The sequence below is a fragment of the Pygocentrus nattereri genome, chromosome 8 (assembly GCF_015220715.1).
Source record: "Pygocentrus nattereri isolate fPygNat1 chromosome 8, fPygNat1.pri, whole genome shotgun sequence".
In the NCBI taxonomy this organism is placed as follows: Eukaryota; Metazoa; Chordata; class Actinopteri; order Characiformes; family Serrasalmidae; genus Pygocentrus; species Pygocentrus nattereri.
This window is the reverse complement of record NC_051218.1, coordinates 21,011,501-21,035,977: the sequence shown is the minus strand read 5'-3', so window position 1 is coordinate 21,035,977 and position 24,477 is coordinate 21,011,501. Positions and strand designations below refer to the sequence as shown.

The 24,477-nt window shown below is 39.0% G+C and overlaps 1 protein-coding gene across 9 annotated transcripts in view; it reads left to right on the top strand.

Annotated features, from left to right (window-relative positions):
- Positions 1-24,477, top strand: part of dlg3 (discs, large homolog 3 (Drosophila)) — a 105,408-nt gene that overhangs the window by 13,911 nt on the left and 67,020 nt on the right. For 2 of the 9 annotated variants that reach the window (XM_017707153.2, XM_017707159.2), the window contains one exon: positions 3,940-4,053. In XM_017707153.2, the coding sequence (XP_017562642.1) occupies positions 3,940-4,053 (114 nt within the window). Of the gene's footprint in view, positions 1-3,939; positions 4,054-12,359; positions 13,211-24,477 lie in introns of those variants that run through there. The other 7 variants (XM_017707155.2, XM_017707151.2, XM_017707158.2 and 4 more) reach the window with 5 other exon arrangements.

Here is a 24,477-nt window from a genome sequence, read left to right as displayed (position 1 = left end):
TATTTTATATACTGTAGTGAATCTACACTAAATCTTATTGTGGTGTAGGCAGAGACAAAGAAGACCGCTTCAGACAAGTGCAATTTTATTAACACAGTAACACAGCATGAGAAGCCTATTGCGCAGTGCTGTCAAACAGCCGTGAAGCAGGGTAGGTCACATTGACCACTACACTTAACCAGCCAGGCCCATAGCCTAGGTCAGAACAGCATGAGCAACACATTCACCCATCTCCAAGTTATCAGTCACGACTGTTCACATGCTCTCATCATGGCTGAATGTGCCGGTAGTGGGACGCTACAATATTAATGAAGTTAGTAATTGTTATTAGAAACAAGCTGATTGTGTTATATTTTAATAAAATGATCCAGTTATGATCCAAACTAATTATGCTGCATTTTTTAAAACAATATTTTGTAATACATTAGTAAGGATCTGGCAAATTTGGCAAGATTTGAAAGTTTACGCACTATTTTGTCTCAGACATAATCTAACAGCTATGCAGGTTTTTCCTGCAGGTCTTTGGAGATGCATCATTACTGTGTGACAAGAGCCACTCTTCCATGGAAATACTGCAGGGGTCACTGACTCACTGTGTTATATGTGGTGTTGAATGTTCCAGGCCCAGCACAGGCCATGATGACTGTATGGAAATGCAAAGCTCTGCCCTGGGGAGCAACCGGGTGTTGGGTGAGAGGCAGCTGGCAGTGAAGGGAGGGCTGGAGCTGAGAGAATGTCCAGTGCAGTTCTCATTAGCATTCACAACACATTGTCACCTGAGCAGAGGAGAGGAGTTAAATGAAATGAGTCTGCAAATTCACTGATTCTGTGCAGAGGCTACAGAAGAACAGCTATTAGCAGCATTTGTGATTGACTAAAGCACAGATCAGTTATTTAGGTTTTGGAATAAGGATGACTTGAGTTTTTAGATAATTATAAGTGTGAAGCCTCACTCATCTAGCCTCAGTTTACACAATTTGCCCTTACTGTATGTTAGATAGATAGATAGATAGATAGATAGATAGATAGAAAGATAGAAAGAAATAAAGAAAGAGCTTTATTGGTCCTAGAGGGTAATTGCGGAGTTTCCACAGCAAGACATATCATTACACATACACTCACATATACTAAGTTTGTTAAAGGTTTGTTTCTTGTTTGTCCATTCATTAAACCTTTAATCTGCCAGGCTTATTACACACGAAGGTGTATTATTCAGGTTATATAAGTGTGTAATTAAACTTTGGGCCCACTGACAGTCCCTGACCATGTAAAGGGTTAAATGATAGTGAGTACCAATAATGTCTCCATACAGGCTTTGAGACTAAAGCAATATTTCTTGAAACTGTTGTTTTCTTCAGTATTTTGGAAGTTAATGTATAAAATGAAGTGCACCTTTCTAGATAAGCTAGTAACCTGCCTTTACTGGATTGTTAGCTGGATGAATGGCAAGACGGGTAAAAACCTATATAACAGATTTGGAAATTTAACTCAACAGACAATCGCTGAAGTTAGAAATCTTGTAATTCTGAACGCAGATTTAACGTTTACAGCCCCAGGGAGCCTAAATCCATGTTTTCTTTCTAAGTAGGTTAATGTTGCTCCTGCGGACACACAATATACGTGTACAAAGTATACCCCGTGAATAACTTTTCAATACCCACTAAATCTCTTTCAGTGTAAACTGGGTAGTCCTTTTATGTAATTGATACCCCCACCAATCATTTGGCTTCTCCCATCCACACAGTTTTCACAAACATCTGTGTTCCCCTACAGTCTCTTTCTCTTTGAGATAGAGAAACATACAAAGAGGAAACTAACCATGAACAAAAGCTAATATAGCAAGTATTACTGAGTTTTTAAGCAAGCTCATCTGTCTGCCTCTCTTTTATTCATTCATTTATTTGTTTGCTTGTTCATCCTTCTACACATTAGCACATTAGGAGACAGTTGTCAGCTAGATCTGATGAATGAGTCCTAGCATGTATAAAAAAAAGAGAGGCCACCCTTTGTTTTTGTGCACTGAAGGTCTGAAACATGCTATCAGTAAATATTCTCCATATATTAATGATTAAAAAAACATTTCTTCATTTAGCAATTTATTACGCTCCTTACTTTTACTGGTATGTTACTTTTACATTATTTTTTTAACATCCTGAAAATGATTATGTCTTATAATTGCTATCTTCCTGCTGTCCTGTCATTGCATTTTTATTAGTTGAATAATAATTAGTTTTCATTTTTTAACTGCCATTTTTTTGCTTTATGTGCTATTTCACACAGATAAACATTATGAGACACCTTGTAAATCTATGCAATGTGCTAAAGAAATAAAGCTTCATATTGTTATTATTTTTAGTCTGTAATAATAATGCAGTCTGCTATTTTTAAGAATTCAGATTGGGATATTTGCTTCTATAGCTAGTTAATTTACCTGCTGCTTTCAGTTTCATTTTAGTGATCAGTTTTAGATGTGTGAAATTACACACAAAGATGATGTTTTTGTAACATATTGTAATAAGCTATTAATAATTAACCTCTTGCTGTTGTGACTTGTTCCAAAGGTTGTCCTCTGCTGCCTGTTTGTTTTCCATGTGGGATGGGTTTTGGTACAGTTGGCACAGTTAGAGAACAATCTATGAGTTGGTGGTCCTAAACGAATACTTAAATACTTCCTAAGTCTCTGGTGATATAGAATCTTAAAGAAAATGTTTCTTAAAAAATCTAATTTACACAATTGTTTCACTTATCCTCCAAAAGTAACCGATCCATCAAGACATATTTAGTGTCTGAAGTTTGTTTCTTTAGCTTTGCAGTAAAGCTAAAAGGCAAATATAATAGAAGTTTATGTCAGACTAAAAGACTTTGCATGTCATTGACTTAAATTACTTGTTAACTACTTTAAGCCTTGCTGCTACAGTGCAAAACTAGTAAACAAATTTCAGACACCAAACATGTCTTGGCCGATCGACTATGGACTAAGAGGAAAGTTGTGTAAATGTGATCTTTTACTGAATTTCTTTACATTTCTTTGAGCATAACATACTGAAATAGAATCTGAACAACGGTTTACATATATACAAGTTGACATATATAAAAATGTATTTACTTATATGCAAGTTTCATTTAATCTACATATTTACCACAAGCTCTAAATGAAGCTAGGTTTATCTAGAAAACACTTTCAGTCAGTGATGCTATGTAGTGTTAACAATTAAGAAGATACATTGTTCACTCTTCCCTCATGAGATTGCTATATTTACAATTTGTGGCATTATTAGTTTCATATCATAATGAATAGATGTCATTATTTCTCCCAGCCGTTACTGTACCTGTCCTGTGACTTTAGATCCACTGATCTGATTTGCAGTGCTTTGCAACTTGCCTCTGCTGCTTGAGTGTTTTTAGTTGGATTTTGTCATGCTCAGCATTTTAGTTTTTTTTTTCTGTTTGTTTATGTTGTACTTGTTTTCTTTTCTCTTTTCTATTGCTTTGTCATGTGCTGTCAGTCTGATACACTGAGGTTTCCAGTTCAGGTTACCAGCCATGCAGTGTTTGCAGTACTGTCTCTTTGCACAACAAATGCTTTTTGGTGCCTGCGCTGGAATATTCCAGAGAAAGCCCATGAGCTCTTGTTCGCTTTGCTGTTGTGACTGTTAATCTGATGCTAGAACGTAAACAACTGAAAAACAGAGGAACAAACACAAATGGCTGTGAGTTAATTAATATACATATAAACACAGCATAGCTATCACTGTCTCTGAACTGTAATATCATTAAATTGGAATTATAGTGTTGCCAGATGCATATGATTGAACTTGCATTCTTTAAGGTAATATAATACTCATCTATTGCAAATGATCAGTCATATCACAAATTGGTTATTCACATTTAATCTTTGAATTTGCTGCTGTCTGATATTCTCTTTTATGAATTGTGTAGCAGAGCTCGGAGATGGAGGGTGTGTCACGAGTGCGAGTGACCAGCAGGAGGAGCCCACAGAAGGTGGAGAGAGTGGCCGGGCTTGTGAGTCGCTCCCATATAGAGGCACCTAAGGTTAGTGGGAAACTGGAGGTTAAATGATGTTGACTGTTTAGAAGTTACATTAGGATTTGTTTGAGTACAACAGTGTTGTCCAGTTTAGAATTCCTAAAGCTATTAAGAGAAGAATGTAAGATCTGGCAGTTTCATTGTGTTAATAAGGACTATTGCTTAAAACAAACACAGTGCTTGTCTATGAATGAATGTATATGAGGGTTTCAGATTTGTGTGAAATGTGAGTTGATTTGAAGATGCCATTTTTATGAGTTGCTTAATAAGGCTACTCCTTTTCTTTGTCCACACATGTAATGCTGAATTAAGAATACTTATAAAGACAGACATTGCTGTTTCTGGATAAGATATTTGGTTGTTACATCATGTTAACAGTATGAGTAGCAGTACTTACCGGTTTTCCGAAACTACATACTTGCTGATTTGAGACCTCAAGCATTCATTTAACTGTTTCATAGTTATAGAAAATAAGAGTTTCCAGATGTTCAGACCGCTTGTAATTAGTGAATTCAACTACATTAAGGTTCTTTCGTTGCTTTCACATGCAGTTAATTGCACAAAAACAGCTTGTGTACTCTCCATAGAAAAGTATTGCCAATAGACTGGGACACTGAGGAGCAGCTGCTTGTGAATCTAAGGTCACCATGTCCAATGCTGAATGTTAGCCAGAGAGATAGGAAACTCCCCAGCACTTGGATGCAGTACAGTGGAATAACATTACCTTGAGTGATGGAAAGCCGTCTATCACTGATTGTTAGACTTACTTTTAGTTTTTCAAAGAAATCTGCAGAGATTTTAAATTCTTATCTCCATGGTTCAGTCTTAGAAGTTGGTTGCTTTTTCTGAGTTTTTTCTCACAATCCAAACACATTCAATGACGTTCAGGTCTAGACTCTGGGGTGGCCAGTCCATTTTCGTGAGAACACCAGGATCTTCTTTATTTGATTTGCAGTTGCAGTTTCTTCTTTTCTGTTTGTTTGCTTTTCTCCGAAATGTCTTCTTGACAGCTACACTTTTAGATCCTTGATCTACATCCTTTTATCCCAAGAGCAAGTGTGGAGACTTATGTTCTCCTGACTCTCAAAAATGAAAGCTTTATGTACTGTTTGCCTGATAGCAACAGTTTTGGTGGGCTACCAGGTCTTGCATGGTTGTTAGAGGTCCTATTTTCTCTAAATCTTTTAAGCATTTTTTGAATTCCAGTTTAGGAAACTCCTGTTTTTCAGTTATTTTCTGTTGACATTCCCCTTTGTTATGCAAGTAGATTATCTTCTCTAATCCCTTCAGAAATATCTCCTGAAAAATTAAAAATTGGCTGTTTTAACTGGACATTAAATAAATGAAGTATAGTTTCTGACATTAGCATGGTGCTGTATAGTGCCAGATAAATCACAGGTTTGGGTTCACAAATGGATAATTTGGTTCATAAGATGCTTAAATCCTGGTATTCAGAACAGTCTGCATGATTGTATTGCAATATTGCCATATCTTAAGGTTATTTATATGATTCTGTGATGAACACATTAACAATGATTGCAGGTGTTATAAAGATTCATTTAGACTGTGGATCCTGCCTAAGTCACATTACAGCCGAATCAATAAGCCCCCTGTTTGCCAAAAAACAGATGTGGCGGTAATCATGATGTCACATTATTTCTTAGAGTGCTCCAAAAACATAATGGCTCCAAAGGCATACAGAGCTCCACTATATCATGGCAGCCCTCATTTTCACATGCCTTCCCAATCACAACACGCCCAGTGGCACATGGCAGCACAATGCCTGCAGGCGCTGGCTTTTCAGCTGAGTGGAGAACTAGTTCGAGGGGTGGGGGCGTGAGGGGGAGGAGGAAAAGAGGAGGTGGTTGCGGGGTCTCAATTTGTGGCTTAGGAATGTAGGCTCAGTGGGTTTTAAAGACGTGTCAAGTGTCATTTCTCCGCATTAAACCATATACTAGAGCGCAAGGCAAGAACATTCTGTTGACAGCAAGGCTGTGTGCTGCTGAGCCGAACGGAGAGCTGTGTCTCTCTTCACACACATGGAGGGAGGACGGGGGATACGTGGTGCAGGGGAAGGATAGAGAGAGGCACGAATAAAGAAGAAATGATAGAGTGAGAGAGAGAAAAAGAAGGAAAGAGTGGGGGAGGATGAAGGGAACGAGTCGGCTGAGAGGCGAGGGCCGGCGCAGTGCAACACAGTCAGAGCTGGAACGGACACCCAGAGTTCAGCCTTCTGCAGGTTACCATGGAAACGAAATTCCTCCCTCTGCTTGCATCCCCACAGACAGGCTGCCTCGCTCACTCTCCCTCCCTCTGTCTCTGTTTTTCTCTCTTTTGCATCTCTGTACCTTATACTCTATCATATGTGTGCGCCATTATAATATGGGCAAACGCATAAAATGTATGGATATTCTAACAGTTGAACAACCTCAACTGAAAGTGAATCGAATGTCTCAATCAGACATGCAAATACATAGAAGTGCTATTTCATAACAGAATGTTATTTTCTTCTTTTTGTTTTTTTGAATTCTAAGACATCTTTCCCTTTTCAAGTCTCATCTGTTCCTAGGCATAGATTTCTAGTCATGGTCCCTTTAGCCATTTTTAGTCCTATCATTTCGTCTCACTCATGATTAGCATTCTCCATTTACTTAGCTCCTATATCTCTTACCTCGTTTCTGGTTCCTCCCATTGGTCTCTCTTTCCTTTCCCTGAGCCCCTACAATGCCTTATTAAAGCCTCTCTTCTTCAGTTTAGTCCCTTAACTCCCATTCACTTTCCATTCACCTCATATACTCCTTTCTCCATCTCTCTTTTCCTCTCGTCACTATCTCTGTGTTTTTTCTGTGGCTCACCTCTATCATTATACTGTCGCTCAGATGTGCAGTGTTTGGTGCAGCAGCTGTTTTCTGCCACCAGCCCTATTAATAGGAGTCACATCCTTCATAGGAGCTTTTGTTTAGTATCTAGTGAGTGTGGTAATGTGTAGCCTCGTCTTCTCTGCCTTCAGCTTTCCATGAAACACTGGCAAGTGTTCACTCTGTCAGAGCCAACTGAAACATGCAGGAATCGTGTGAGCCACGTACAATAGGAAGGAAATTGTTGGTACAGAAATTCCCCAGTGCGATGACCTATCCAATGAAAATTACAGGATGAAAGTCATCAAGGCCTGTGACAGATCTTTACGCTGATTCAAAGAGCACACTGTGTTCTACACAGCGTTGCCTCTGCATTTCATTCAAAGGATGCTTAGTAACAGTGTTACTGTCCCTTTAAGACTGCCTGTGTCTCATCCTGCCTTATATGGGCATGCATCCTGTCAGGTGATTAGAGAGCAGTAGCATGGGCTGATATGAGAATGCACAGAAATTCCAGAAATTTTCTATAGATGCTTTGCTGTGTGAGAGTATATGCAAAGGGGCGTGAGGCAGGCTGGAGGGTTTATGTAATGGGGGCTTGCAGGGGCTGACAGTGAGACTGACAGTTGTAAGATATTTGCCGTAAGGTGGGCTCTGCCCCCTTTTAAAACCAACGTGGATTTCTTCCTGTTCATGCTATGAGCAAGCCTTTCTTCCCAGTATGCCAAGAGTATGTTAGGCCTAACTTATTTAATTTTCCAAAAATGATTAATACTTGGAAGAGTTGAAACCTATTTCTAGACATTTAATCTAGACTTCAAATGATAGGCAGATTGGATCATATGAAATCAAGATATGTGGTTATTGACTTTATAAAATGCAAATATTTAATGAGACATATACAGTAATAGGATGCTGTGTAAATGTCTATTACTGAACCATCCAGCTGTACTAATGGCACTAAAATTTGTTTTTAGAATTCAGCCTGAGAGGATGCATCTGTCAGCTTTTTCACATGGACAGTATATGCAATAGCCTGCAACAGTGCATCATATATGGATGCACATTTCCAGAAATAAGACAGATGGAGCTTGATTTTGTAACTATAATTGAAACAAAGATGCACAAGGCATGCTTTTCTTTAAGCAGTGCTCCGGTATTCTGACTGGCAACCGCTTGACAACCTAACTATGTTTTCCATCTTTTCCTTTCTCTCTCTCCCTCATGCCATTCCTTAGTGTGACAGATGCACACAGTTTGGTCACTGATTGGCTCTGACTGCAGAGACATACAGAATGTTTTTTTATATATTTTTTTATTTTTATATTATATAATCTTTGAAGGAGTAGGATTCTTTCCCTAGAGGTACTAGAAACGCCCCCATGCACTCATACACTGGAAAAATCACACACAAACACATGACATAATACCAACATATAATGCATGCATACGAGTATGTTCTACCCTTCTCCCTTCCCCTCTAATCTGCATCTCCAATCATGTAGATTCAAACAGCGCTGTGTGGTGAGTGTTGAACTGTGCATCACTGTATAGGGAGCTGCTGTAGAGAAGAGGGCTGTGTGCAAAGGGAAAGAGGAGGATGGCCACAACATGTGTCCAGTCATGTGGTAGATATGCTTGCACTGTCTTTTCCAGCCGCCAAGCATCACCCGCACATTCTGATTGGCTTTGGCAGTGTTAGTGTGTGCTTCTTCGCTGAATCAGAGTCTTGACTGGCCCTCAGCTCTCTCTCCAAATGTAAAAGTTCCCCCTCTTTCTGTTCTGCTTTCACAGTCTCTACAAGTTACAGGAATAGAATATTGTGATAATGAAAGGAGCTACCATTGCATATAATTACGTGTCGCTGTGTCTGCTGTTTGTGCCTCCTAGTAGAGCTCTAACGGTACAGTGTGCAGTCAGTGTAAGGACTCACAAACAAGGCAGTTCATGCAGGAACACACATGCACATGCTCACACACACACACACACACACACACACACACACACACACACACACACACACACACACACACACACACACACACAGACGCACACACTACACACGTCATTTTATTCTCTCACTTTGAAGATTCATTTGCATCCATAAGCGGAATGTACTATTTTTGGCATTATATGATCATTCTGTATCAGTAGTATATTATATACTATTATTTAATCCAGATGTGCTGTACACTGCTGCTTTGCTGCCCAGCTACAAATGTCATTTTCTAGTGTCATGTCACTGAATTATAAATATAACTAACAGTATGTGGGAAATTGTATAACTGTCCAAATGAGTACAAATACATTTTCATTTTGTGTGTAGAAGTGACTGAACATCTGAAATTATGGGCATTGATGTTGCCCAAAGTTTAGGTCATGGGCCAAACTTGGCCTGTGAAGACATTTGATTTATCACACAATGAGAGAACAAAATGTATTTCCTATTAAAATAGTATTTTTGGGAACACCGTTTGAAGATATATTGTTGATACATTACTTACATTAAGTAGATGTATTGTTTATATGTTACATGATACATTCAGTAGATTATCAAGAGACTTTTCAACTGCGGGAATAAAATTTGTTTATAATCAGCTGAATTCAGCTGTTTTTCACTTACTTGGAGTGTCCAGATTCATATCTATAAATGTCAACCCAAAACCTAATTCTAACCCTCACCATGGCCCTAATCCTAACCCTAACCTCAGTCAAAACCTAATCCAGTCCAGTCACAGAATGGTGTCAACAGCATATCTATAACAGCCTTTTGAGGATGTTGAGATGGTCAGTTGTACACTTGTTAATTGCAGACAACTTCTTTCTGTCAGCTTCTCTGCATATCCAAGAGAAGATTAAGCATTGTGATGTTACCAGGCTTAACAATGTCTCAAACTGTAATCTGAAATTTTCTACAATGGCCTCTGTTTTAACTTCTTTATTATTATTGATAGAAATGTCTTCTAAAACAAGTTGATTTGCCTACATTCCAGGCTGTACACAATTTGTTCTCTACAGACTTCTTCAGGCAGCCTTTCCTTTCATTCTCACTATCTTTCCTTCCCCCTCTCACACCACCTACGCTGAGACAGAAGTGTGTAATTCTTGTTCTTAAGTGGACATGCATATGAAAACATCACTCTGTCTTGGTGGTCAGGGCTGATGTTTTCCACTGATTATGAAACATTTGTAATAAGAATTGCGTTTATATATATATATATATATATATATATATACACACACACAGTATCTTAAATCTCTTCTTCTGTGATTTAGTGTTTATGTACTCTTTGTGATTTACCATTTTGTAGTCATCATGAAAAAAAAGACAATTGCAGTTCTGTCCTAACAGCAAAATACAAATGAGACATATTGAGACATGAGAAATTTTGTGAAAGAAATATTTTTATGATATTGTTTGGTCTGAAATATTGCTGGGTGGTTTTGATACAGTTCTATACCACAATATGTATTAATTTCATTGCAGTACCAAATGACCTTTAAAGGGGAATTCCACTGATTTTTCAAAGTTTCTGCATAATTCAGGTGTTGAGATGTAAACAAAGCCGATTTGATTTGAAATGGTGCATTGTAGAGCAACTTATCAACAGATTTCCTTACAGTAGATGATAGGAACCAAAGGTCACAATGATTACAACACAAATATAGCTATTTTAATTACTATCCAAAACCAATAGTGAACCTACATATGTCTTTGGAGTTTTTATATATGGACCATTCTACAGAATTAAATCAATCTAATCAATCTAATGGATTTTCTTCCATTATGTAAACTTTTTGTGTTTTAATACAAAATGTGATTTTATGTGTGCACAGCTGTTTAAAGCTGTGTGTGCTGGTCATGTAGCTAGCATGTTAATTGTGCTCACAGTTTGCTGAAATTGTCAATAACAGAAACAGTCACTACTGAAACATTTGGAAACATGTTAGAGCCCTTATGGTTGTATTTGCAATGAAACTGAACTTTCAGTCATGTCATTTACAATCATTTCAGTTGTTGTTTTAATTAAAATAAACTTAATTAAGATGTAAGATCATTCAAATGAAAGGTTTTTAGTCTTAAAATCAGGTCAATTAAAAGTCCAAAATATGTTTTCAAGTCTGACTTTGAACTGGTTTGGTAGATAATGTTGATAATGGTAAAATATTTGCGTGTCTTCTTTTGGGAGTGTTTTGCCTAAGAACACCCTCGGTGTACCTTGCCACTATGAATGGAATTTAAAAAAATACTTTAGGTCAAAGCCAAAATCTTATATCAGAATATATCAGAATTATTGTGAATCAGTGTCTCAGGCATCAGGCAGCAGAATTGTAACCATTTCATATAATAATTTTCTGTGAAGTAGCTTTTTGAGATATTACACTTTAGATATCTGCTTCTATCACTACTATTGTGAATAATTCTGACTTGGTAAGTACCTTTAATGCGGAGCATTTCACATCTAACTACTCTGAATGACTTTGTATACATCATTCCCGTTTAAGTTTGGGTCAGTAAAGTTAATGAACTCATATTTCTTCTTCTCTTTGTTTTCGTCTTTTAAATCTGCATCAGAGGAAACCTTACCATGAGTAAAGTGCACCAAATAAAATGTAATAACCTAAAAACCTGTAAACAAGCTGCTTGGCAACAAGAATACTGCTATTTTGTGGGGAATAAATCCTGAATATTCTGCTCATTATGTATGAAATATATTGCTAAAAATATTGCTAACATTCAAAAGTACCACAGTGGGACTATTTCATAGTGTGTCTGTATAGACAATATGTCAGACAGCACTAGTATGTAATGTCTGTAATACCTACAGCCTCTTTTTATACATCACATTAACACAGATCTTATGTGTATGCTAAGGTTGGCTTTGAGTCTTTCTTACGTTGAACCAGCATCAGATGAGCACTGGAAACTCTGGATCATTGTGCCCTTTCTGTGCTCATGCTGATTTTATGGTGCACTGCCCCTTTAAGAGCAGTCACTGATGCACTGAGAGTCCTGTTGGTGCTGCTGCTGATGGCTGTGCTGCAAGTTGATTGGCTGTGGCTGTCAGAGCTGAGGTGCTGGAGGGATGCTGCTATGCATCTCCCTCTCCCCTTCTCTGCCTTGCTCTCTCTCTCTCTCTCTCTCTCTCTTTCTCTCTCCCCCTCTCGCTTGCTCACGTCCCTCTGTATAATCCACATCTAGGGCAAGCGGGCTGAGAGGCAATTCAATGCTCAGCTCCTCTCTGCAAACTGAGAAGAGAGCGAGATCGAAAGAAAATTGCTACCCATTGCAGGAGGAAGAAAAGGAGGAAATCTAGCTGGTAAAAAAGAAGAGAAATCCAGAGGAAAAATCACGGATATCATTTATATATATACAAATTGTTTATATATATATTTGTACACACGCATATAGTTATTTATATATATATATAAATATATACATAATATACCTGTATATAACTGTGCATTTGTGCTTGTCTGTTTATATTCATATTTTTATATGTATTTGTGTGTGTGTAAATATATACATATATAAACAAATGAATATATATATCTATGAATTTATATACATATCACTGTGAACCAAGAACGGCAAGAAGAATATTCTGTCATCGGGGCTGGTCTCTGATTGTGAGATCGTATACAGTATTTTCAGCGATATTTTCCCAAATCTTTTTCATCGAACGGAGGAAGACTACAGTCCTTTTTGTATTACCCCTTTCCTGCTTGCTGCCTCTTCATCTGCTTTTTCCGGATTGGGAGGAACAAAGAGGGGGTAACAGGGCTTGTGAAAGTCGGCGACGTTGCTGCGATTCGTGCTTTTTTTTCCACTAGCCTTGCTGTTCCCTGAGCCGAGCAGCGCCGTGTGCTGTGTTTGATCTGAGCAGGCAGCAGCAGCAACAGCAGCAGCGTGAGAGAGCGCCACGCCGTGTGAGCCAGCCAGCATGCACAAACACCACCACTGCTGTAAGTGCCCAGAATGCTATGAGGTGACCCGCATGGCTGCCCTGCGCAGGATGGATGCCCCGGCGTACGGAGACTGGCAGCCAGAACCCTATGGATATCCGGCTGGCTATGGAGGTGGTCAGACCTTACCGCCACAGACCTCAGGTGGAGGAGCGGGAATGGGCGGAGGGGGCACGCTGGGGAGAAGTAAAGGAAAAATGATGTCTGCCGGGGGTCCTGGAGGCCCCAATCCCAAGAGCCAATCCAAGGGTGGTCCCAAGGTGAATGGAAACAACTCGGGAGGGCAAGGAGGATGGTGGCCAGAATGCACCTGCTCCAATCGGGACTGGTATGACCAGGTAAACGCTTTTTCCGTGTTTGATAACTGCCCATGCCACTGAGGCCATAAATGGGTGTATGCGGTTGCTAGGTTGGAGCTAACACAAGTGTGAACACGTTTGGTGGAGCTGATCCTTCTGTTCAAAGCCTATAATGGAGGTCCCTCTGCATAAGGGCTTCTAGCAGGATTGCTTCTTTTGATTCAATGTTTTATTGTTGTGCAGAAATCTTACTGTAATTTCATTGAAGATTTATTGTCTTAAGATGGCTGTGTATAGCTAAATCTCCATGTCTTCATAGTGCAACCATAATATTGTACCTTCCTCAAACCATAGGTACAAATCATATATTTTACAGGGATTTGTGAGCAGCAGTGAATGTATAGTTTGACTGTATTCCATAACCAAATGAGGGATATTAGCATAGAATGCATCTAAGTATTCTATTTATATATTCACTTGCAGCTAAAAGGACCTGGACATTTTATGCATATCATGCTTATTATAAAGACATGTTCAGAACTAAGGAAAGAACAGTTTCTTGTTGGATGTCTTTTCTTTGGGGAAGACAGAATAAGGGAGTGACTGAACAGAGCTTTTCTTAAATAACCTCTCTAAATAGCTGCTCTTGCAGAGGTTCCGGTCATTTTTTCAATGTTTTTCAATATTTACAGACTTGGATCACTTAGCAAAGATGAGATGAAATACTACAAATGAAAGAACCTGATGTGTTAAGTGTTGCACAAAAATAATGCAGTTCTTCTTGGTCATTTACATTTGTCCATGTGCCGATTTAATTAGATTGGCCTTTTTCATTTTGCCTGTTTTCTGGCAGAGCATGTCAGACAGAACCTACGAATACAAACTGTAATTAAGTAAGGTGTGCGTGTGTGCGTGTGAGTGAGGAGGGATGGGGGAAGGGTCGCTCTCGGTGTGTGAAATGGAAGATACAACCGCGTATGTGAGCAACAGCCTGCATGGATGTGCAGTGCATATGAACCTGTGCTTGCATGCCGTATTTAGAGAAGCAGGATCTGGCTGGGAGGGGGTGCATTTATCTGTACGTTCATGAGTGAGGGAGAAAGAAGGTGAGAGAACAGAGACCAGGAGCATAGCACTAAAATGGAGGGTGAGGTATCAGTGGCTGCAGAAGAGATTCCACCAAGTATAGGGAGGAAAAGCATGAACAGAAAGCCATTTGCTTGCTAGGATGGGAGAGGCTTCATCTATCAACTGCCTGTTTGTTCTAAACAACAGTGAAATTATATGCCTATTTATTCTAGGCTGTGTCTGACAGGCTTTACTGATTTCACCTTATGCACTTTCGTAAATCCTCTGCTCGTTTGTCCAATGTGTCATTTTAAATGCCTTCTCCAGCACTTTCAACGTTTACCAAGTAGTTTTACTTATGTAATGGCTTGGTTGGCAGTTTTTGAGCACACACTGATGATGAATGAGGGAAAAGATGTTCAAATAGAGGATATAAGGCAGTGACAGTGCCTCATTCGACAGGAAACCTCCACTCCGTTCATGACTCCATCTTGTCTGTCAAGATTCCAAAGGAGGCTTCATTTATCTTTGAAGGCCACATTGATGTGCTTTATTTACAAAAGCCATCCATCGTAAATCTGAATGAATTACAGTAGGCATAAAAGAACAGCATTAGAGATGACAAAGGCATCCATCTTAAAAGCCACAATCGGAGAGAACTGAGAATCAAATCAAGCATGGGAAAGTGGCTGTGATAAAGGTGAACATCCTAATGTCGAGAAAGAGAGAAATAAGCCAAAAAAGACAAGCAGGCTGGAGGGGGAGGGGGTTATGTAAGAAGAGGCAGTTGGTGGAGCTGTGAGAGGAGATGCTCAGAGAGAGCAGCCATGGAGCTGTGGAACTGTGAACTAGCATCTGCCCCCTGCTCTCTGTAGGGCGACAGTTTATTGTCTGTTAGCTCTCATTAGTGTGGATGTATATATGCAGGTACATGCGATTTGCCATTTTCTCTTGTCTATGAATTCATCTGCTATAAGCCCCTTTTGGACTCTCTTTTATTCTGTGTTATATCCCTGTACGCATTTACATGCTGTTTTTTGCATTGACAGATAGATGAGAGTCTGACCCCCACAAACTGACTTCACTGGCTGTATAGAAGCAATAGACACAACATTGTGCGTGGTTTTGACAAAAGTCCTAACAGAATAATGTTAGCAGTTTATGCTTTTCATTGGGTTTTGGTAATTAGCTAAACGGATATGACTCAGGATATGACTGATCTGATATTAATAGTGAGATCATCTTAAATTTGTGAAGGTAAAATATGTAGGAATGAACAAGTCTTATACTTCTCTGAGTGTTGATGAACGCATCCTGCACGTTATATGTGTGAATATTAGAGCCGACTCCCTATAGCATCTGTTATGATGTTAGCAAAGACACACATGAGCATAGATTACATTTAATAGGAATATCCCATTATCCCCTTTTTTTTTTAGCCTTTAGGCTAGTGTCATGACTTTTTATTTTACTGGAGTATCAGTACAGTATGCAGTCACACACATGGTGGCAGACTCAGTTCTTCATTGATAAACATGCAGGAGGTCATTCACCTGCATATGAAATGAGACAGGTTGTTGACAAGTACACAGCTGAAAATCTGAAAATTTAAAACAACTGGAGAAATTAGGAACACACTGATCGTGAATTTTTAAGTCTGAAATTGACAAAATGTATGCTGTATAAGCTAAATGAACATATGAAACACACTAGCACATTTCCAGTACTTTCTACCAGTCACAATTTAACCAGCATTATTGGCTCTCTAACAGACCAAACTGCCAATTTAATTTTCACAAACGAAAAACCAGCTGCCTATTTAAATAACATAAATAAAATGAAGCGTTTTATTGATTGTAAGAGGCTGCTGGCTATTTAGCACACTGATTCAAATACAGCTCGAGTTTACTTACATGGCTCACATATTTCATACCATAGAAGTATAAAAGGGAAAGAAAACTCAACGTGTTTCAAGAAGTACAAAATAAAAGTTGGAGAAGTGCCCTGTCCATCATATCTTGAACTCTGATGAACTTTCCACCTTTCCATTACCACAACAACAAGCTATTTCGACAGCATGCTAGAAGACACACTCTACACTCAACAAGCTCTAAACATAAATAACCTTAAATTTGGTTGTAGCCAAAATAGAGGTCAGTTTGCAGTCAAAATGTGTTAATATGGCATTAGAAAGGAGAAAGGCAAAAAAAGAAGTATAGTAATGTAAAGTATAGCATTATATCTTTTATCTAATAGGGATATGAAACGTGTCAGGATGCATGATATTGTACACTTTTGAACATTTTAGGGCAAGATCGGGAGGCCCTTATTGACACCTATTCTATCTTTGAGCAGGACAATGACACAAATATTTCCACAATATGCACATAAAATGGCACACTCACTATAGGATTGCATTTTCCAATCGCTATTCCAAAGGCCGTTCTGTCCATTCTCTTGCCTCTGGACTAGTTATTGCTGATAACTTGGCTAATGAAGGGTGTGCAAAATAATGCTAGAAAGCCTGTTTTGGTTCCTGCAACAACAAAAGCTTGATACATACTGAAATATATGTGTGTGAAATGTACTGTGTGAAAATTTCATGATGAAAGTACTGATAGAAATGGTCCAAGATCGCTTGTAAGAACATTTTTACCCTCTCCTGTAAAGGTAACATTTTGAAGTTTAGGCAAAGTGTGAGATCCATCACATACAAAGTACTCTTATATTAGATAAATGTTGGGATGCTTAAGTCATGCTATAGACAGAGAATAGGTGCTACATCAGTATTTTTCCTCAGTAGTTTTGTCTTAACTGTGGCTCATTTTGTCCATTTCTCTTGATTTGACTCAGCCTCTTGTTGAAAGTGTAATTAATTGAGGGTTCTTTGTTTGATTAATATTCTGACATAGTGTGTTCTCATGGGAATTCTGCATGCATGTCTGTTGACATATGCACATCTTTAAAACTTCATTCAAAAGTGCTTTTGAGAGTGTTATGTATTCTGACCCAGACCTTAAACAGAAAGCAGAGACTTAAAGAAGGACTTATCCCTTCAATTTTTTTCAGCTTTGACTCCTGCTGTGGCATAGAAGACCTCCATCTTAGAGCCTTCATCATATCAAGAGGGATTAATCTTTTAGCTCATGTGTGTACCATCCAAAGGAACGGAAGAGGATGAAGTAGCTATGACGCATTATACAGGAAAAGTGATGTCATCTGAGTGTTTTTCATATCCTGATTGATTACCAGGATGGATAGCGTTGTTGTCTTAATTTGCATATTTACCAATATTATGAAGTTTTCATGGATGTTACTTAAGAGCTTCTGCAAGGTAGATGGACCATTTGCATAAACTGGCTTATTTAAACAATAGAACTAGATTTTTTGTTTTTTATTGCGGCAGTTGTGGCTCAGTCCGATTTGGTCGGACTCTGAAGAAGAGACTACACGTTTGGCGAATGGCATTCGGCTCATTTCTGCCTAATTCCAGGTTGTTTTAGTTGTCACAGCTGCTGACTGAAAATTCAAATGGCTTGAGCGTCTCCTACAGCTGTCAAACTCGTTGCTTGACAACGGCATCTTAGCAGAGTGATACAGTGTTTGTGAAAAAAACCTGATGTTATGATGAAATAACAGCACAGTCAGAATGCTTCTCAACCACTCAGCGTGTGGACGGATTTAACTGTTGTATAATTGTTACTGTCAGCCGTTTCCAAATCATTACCAAAATGAAATAGGGGGCAATAGAAGTGATAATCAGGCTCTTACAACTGATAGCAATGTTAGAATTCTGTGTAGTCTCACTGGGCCAGATGTGATGAGAATAGACATCTGGGCACAACTTGATACTTGCAAGTTTACTCCCCTGCTACTGCTTCCAATTTCCACTAGTCCATGCATTCTGTCCAGAGGACAAGCAAAAACAGAAGCAAAACTGGCTAGCTAGCAAAACGCTGTTGTTAGCTAACTGATTGGTTTTCTCTTGCTAGAGATGATGCTTTGTTTTACCGGATGTAACATATCCTCCCCACATGCTATACACATTTACATGCTTATTTGGAATTTTTGGTGGGGGCGGGTCTTTTTAGCCAGCTAATGCCTAGTTCACTACACTACACGATTTTAGCCTGGTTTTCAGTCGCCGACTGTTTTTTGTAATTCGCCGACAGAAACCTGTGGTCGGAGGCAAATCGGCCATCACTTGGCGCTCGCTCAGTCGTGTAGTGTGAACGGTTGAAAGACGCTCGCCGAGCCGTCGCCGAGTGGTCGCCGACTAATCGCAGACGCCGGGCAAATATCTAGCATGTTTAATATCCAGCCCAGTCGGCGACTGTGAGTCCACAGCAGTGTCCAGCTACAGCCAATGGGAACGCGCAGAGAGAGAACCGCGTCATCGTTGAAGATCTCTCCGCGCGACATTTTGGAAATGACCCATCTTCTACGTGGTATTGCTAGTTCTCAAGAGAGTTTAGTTTTCGTGTGTTCTCGTGTTTTTGGACAGCAGCCAGTTGAGTCGGCGATTCCCCAGGGTGAAAGTCGTTTAATTCGTGAGCCCGTGTCGCCGATCAGTCATGTAGTGTGAAAGCCACAACAACTGAAAGACTCGCGATTACAGCACAAGCAGTCATGCAGTGTGAACGGCACAAAAACCTGACGACTGAAAAAGTCGTGTAGTGTGAACCAGGCATGACAGACACTGTATCCGTGTGCTAATGGGAGGGTTGTTCATTGGACAGTGTTGATGAACGCACCATCACCCCTGCTTTGAGCTCTGCTTTCACGAGATATTGGATTGGTTTATAAAGTTCATATTCAGTTTGTTTCCACTGACATTGACCCTAAAATTTCTCATGGTTATCCACAGGTGTTTGTTTGTTACAAGATCATGTCTACCTCCAACAAGACTAGTGTCTGAGTAGAATATAGACTACCAACTGTCTTTATACGCTTAAGATGTCTATCAGTTTGACCTCCAAATTCAAAGCTTTGTTGTTCGTGTTGAATAGTTTATACTAAAAGTTTAAACACTTCTGTAGTACTCTAACAAGGTGCATCTGTGAAGTGTGCTAGAGCTCAGCATGATCCTAGCAGTGGGTGGTCAGACCTGTAGATTGGTTACGCATGTCATAACTCGGTGACAGAGTGGAGGATGTGAGGAGTCAAGCAAGCATCTGTAGCTTAAGAGGTTTATGGGTTTCTGTAACAGATTTTTGGGGAAGATTCCCAGTGGTGCTGTTGGTGGTGAATTTGAATGTGTGGCAGGGGCAGCTGGGGAAGGCCTAGATAGGGGTGGAGCAGCACATGGTGGCAGACAGTTTAGCCAGCCATACTCTAAAACAGGGTGGGTCCCAGTTGGCCCTGCTGTCTCCTCTGTGACTGTTATCTCTCCTGACACTAAAAGGCTAGACTTCCTAGAAAACTGAGAGTGATGTCATACTACACACAAGCTGAGCATTGGAATGGTAGTAGAGAAGAAATGGTTCAGTGTTTTATGATGACTTACAGGTTAATTGCAATCATCTCCTATTTACCTCAGAATCGGGAGCAGGAAGGAAAAGCACCTTCTTCAATATATTAGCATATTATATATTGTATATTATCTTGGAGGTACAATATTAGCTCATGGCTAGTGCATTATAAAATATTGTACTTTTCCAATGTTGAATGATCTAATAAACTGAAAATAGAAGCATTACCATGTTAGCATAAGGCATTTCTTATTTGTACTATATTAAAAAGTGTATCAAGCAGAGACACCACTGTATTGTATCGAACGAAATTATGATTTTTGTGAATTGTTATATGTATATAGTACTACCTGTTGCTTATCCTGTATTCCTGCACCCCATGATGCTTTGAGTGACTTATGAACAGAATCAAATATTTCAGCCATAATCTCAAAACACAGTGGTCGTGTGGAAAATGAGGTGGATTTTCTGTTATAAACATTTTTTGCTGAATTTTTTTTTTCTGGAAGTGTGTAGAGATAGTTTTCTGTGACGAATGTGAATCTCCATTATATGCCTAGATTACGAAGGCATAGTTAACGCAGTTAATACCACACTTTAGTTTCTATCACTGACCACTGTTTGCCTAATTTTACCAAGGGCTCCATAGACACCCGGTGTTGCCATAGCGACAAGAGGGCAAGAAACCCACTTACCTGAGGGAGCATCAAATTTTAGTGCTGTTTTATAGACACGATTATTTTAACATTACTCTTTTAGGTGCTGTTGGTGAGGTTACTTTGCCATGTACAATGGACTCCCTACTCCTTAAATCATACTGAAAGGAGGCTTGTATTTGTTGATTTTTTTTTGTGCGTTTTGACCTCCATTTCAGAATGATTTGCTTTCATCATCTGAAAAGAGATCCTATACATATACAAGTTTATGTGTTGATCACATTGGTTTGTGCAATTGTGTAATAATCTTTGACATTGCATAAGTCAACAAGATGGGGCCTTAGTTCGTTGTGTTGCTACCGCTGACAATCATCAAATTTGCTAAATAGTTCTAAACTTGGTCTGTAAATAATAATCCTGTTACTTTTTTACTGTTTTCTTCTGTGTGGGATTGTCAAAAGACTGCAGAATGTTGAACGTTCTCTATCAAATCATCCATCTGTTCATGCACACATATATATTTAGGCACCGGAGAGACACACACAGAAACACACAAGCACACACATCCACACAAATACACAGCATCTCTCTGGAACCCGTTTTTAAAACAAAATGTGCAGGGCCCATAAAAATCCAAGGGAAGAGAGCACAGTAAATCACTGCAAATGCACTATGAAACAGGGGGACAAGGTACACTGCAATATTTATGTCCACGTTTACAGAAATTGGCTTTTATCCACTTTAAGGAAGGCAAAAGGCTCTGTTCCTGAGAAAAAAAAGTCCAAGGAAGGTAGACTGTTTCTTTTCTGGGACCAAGAAGAGACTGCCATCATGAAAAGTTGAGAACTGGTGATGCGAAAGTTTCTTGATCTTTATGGTAATGCGCATACTCTCACAAAACCACCTTCATGTTACTTTTATGGCTTTGTCGTGCGTATAGAGAGTGATGCAAGATCATATGTACTATTTTTTGTATGTTTTTGTGTCTAACATTAAGGAATAGACCAGTTAAAACTAGCCTGTATTCAATTTAATGGGGCATTAGAAGGATGGATGGAGATGTGAAGATTTTTTCAGATCTGAAGCAAGAGAGCAGCTTGATTTTCTCTTTTTTTCAATCTCTCAAAGGTGAAAACTTTAAGTATTGTTTATCTCATGGTGACAGTTTCATTGGTTTGCCAGTTCTTGCACAGGTGTCTCCTTTTCCTTATATATTTTGATAAATGTTTTAACTCTAGTTTTGGAAACTCCTGTTTTTTAGTTATTTTCCTTTGACTTTCCTCGTCCACATGCAAGTGGATTATCATATCTAATCTGCGCAGAAATATCTTTTGAAAATGTAATAACTTGGATGGATGACCATTTAGATCAGAAATTGAATGAAAGATGGCGTCTTCATTTGGACTAATTGAGTATTTTTATAATTTTTTTATAAGGTTTTTTTGCGTATTTTTTGGGTAACAGTTACTGAGTGAGCACCAGTCGTTTGGGTTTGCGCATTTTATTTGGTTTGAGTGTGGGTGTGTTGAAAAGAGTGAGCTCTCTCACAATGCCCTTGCAGGACCTGTCAGCCATATGCTCTCAGTCAGGGGGCTTGTTGAAGCTCTGAACCCCCCCCACCCCACACGCACCCATCCGCTCCGCTCCCCGTCAGACTTGAAGATATAGGGGGTATTGTTTATTAGCTTGTTTTCCTGTTTTGTTTCTACTGCTGATCACAGTAGTGACTGTCCTGGGAAACAGCCGTTGTGGTCAGGGCGCCTCTCATGATTCAGCTGATGCGTTCGCTGTGTTGACAGGGAAAACAGGCGCCCGCACATGCCACCAAGAGCCCTGGCACGGTCGCAGGCTTTTTCAGCTGTGCGATCACCTCCCCAACCCACAGTCGCAGGGTTATCATTGTGAAAGCCGGAGCCATGTTCAAACCAGCGATGTGCTATGCAGCACACTTTTCTGTATGATACTTGTAGAGTCATCATCTCTGCTTGGCCTTTGTTTGCTCTCCTCGCTGTGGCAGGCCTCAAATAGCAGCGCCTCGCATTCACCATCTGCACCCAGCCGTATCATGACACCCACGCGCGATCGTGGAACCTGCATGCATTGCAATCAATAAACGCGCCAGCATGTCCTATCCCCAAGTCTTCTCACTCCTCTTTCGTGGGTGTCTGTGGGTGCTTTGTTCAACTGTTCATAATTTTAGACACCTTTTTAGTACACTGTACATGCACACATCCTGAGCAACAGCTAAAATTCAGATCTCAAATGTTCCCTTTTTTTCAATGGCACCTGTTCATTTGAAAAAATGTAGACTTTGAATTAGAGCTAAACAATTTGAAGAAAATATCTAAATACAATTTTTAAATTAAGCCCTGAGTCTATATTATTGGTCTCTTTCTTGGTAACTTTGGACATTTACCAAGCATAATTATAAACTTTTTTCTTACATATATAGAATCCGATTAAATGATATGATTGCTCGTACACTGTTTTATTTAAATTAAATATCATAGATTGTCCATATTGCTCTTGTGCACTGTTAAAAAAGTATGCTCAATGCCAGAGTACTCTAAAAATGGTCAATACCATTTTGGTTAAAGGATAAATCCATTTAATAATCCATACACATGCTGTAATATACTATATATCTTTGTCACTGCTCTGTTTAATTTACAGAAATAGAATGTACAAACAAATTGTCACCTTTATTTCAGACATTTGCATTTATTTTAATGAATGCTACTGTTACTATCATGATAAAACAGTGTATGTTAGAATAACTAGTCAAACTGTTGAAACTGCTGAATTAAGCAAAAGACAATATTCCTAAAAAAAGTAAATGACTAATTTTACAGATTTTACCATTATTGAGGATATATACATTTACTGTTAATTAACAGGTTTTGCCTGGCATCCATTCAACTGTTTTTTTTTAACACAGGTTTTTATTTTTGTACATTGTGCCCTATGTGTTGAGTTGGAATGTTAAGGAAGAAATCTGATGTTGCCATAGTAAAAGCCTTAAAACCCAAGCATGTAAGCCAAGTTTAAGAGGCAGTGTCCCTGCAACAAATTATTTTTCTAAGCAGAATATTCAAGAATGACAAGCACATTTAAGGTTCCATATTTCACTCATGCTTACATGACCGATTGCCTGTGTATGGGGACAATACCGGCACCAAAGCCTGTTTTTATCAAGTAGAGGTGCACTGAGTGCCACCTCTCGCTAATGCTTTGTCTAAACAGCCCCTCAGCCATTTGGTCTGCTCGCATTCCTAGTGATCTTCCATTTTCTTTTTTCACTCTTTTTCCACTCTTCTTTCTCCCATCTTTTGTCCGTCATGTACTTTACCTTTGTAGATAACTTCTTTTGATGCTTTAGAAGTTTTGAAAAGGCTCCAGATTATTACACTTATATGCTTTCTTCAATGTAATATACCTGAGAATTCTTTAAATTCAAAGTGAACATGCATGTTTTTCTAAAGATTTTCCCAAGCTTGTCTTAAACGAAGAATTTTTATATTGAAATCTGTAGTTTCCTTTATTTTTATAGCAGTTTTTCCAGCTCTCTTGCAGGTGATCAAAATATGATGACTGTGTTTTTGTGTTTTTGCTACAGTGGCCAAAAATGCAGATCATTAGCACACTAAACATTGTTTGCCCACATGTAAATAATAATGGCAAACAGTGAAAATCCCTGGTGAAAATCTTAATTAGTGTACCTTTACATCTTATGTGAATGTCCCTTACTTTCCACAGTCTATACAACTGAAATGGAGAATTAAAAACATGTTGTACTCATCTGTACTCATTTAATTGTGATCATTTCAGACATGCACGTGTGTCATTATGTGGTTGTATGAGAATGTGAACTTACACATAGTTCCACAGAGAGGGGGGGGGGGCAGAGAGAGGGAAAGTGTGTGTGTTGTGTGTGTGTGTGTGTGTGTGTGTGTAAGTGACCAGTCTCATGCTTTTCTGTAGGCAAGCATGTGCCTGCATAGTATCTGAACAGAATCACTTTAAGAGAAATTAAGGACCAAAAATAGTTCCAGCTGTTAGATGAGACCTTGCAGGTGAACATATTGATTGCTTTCATTCTTTTTAGCAACTT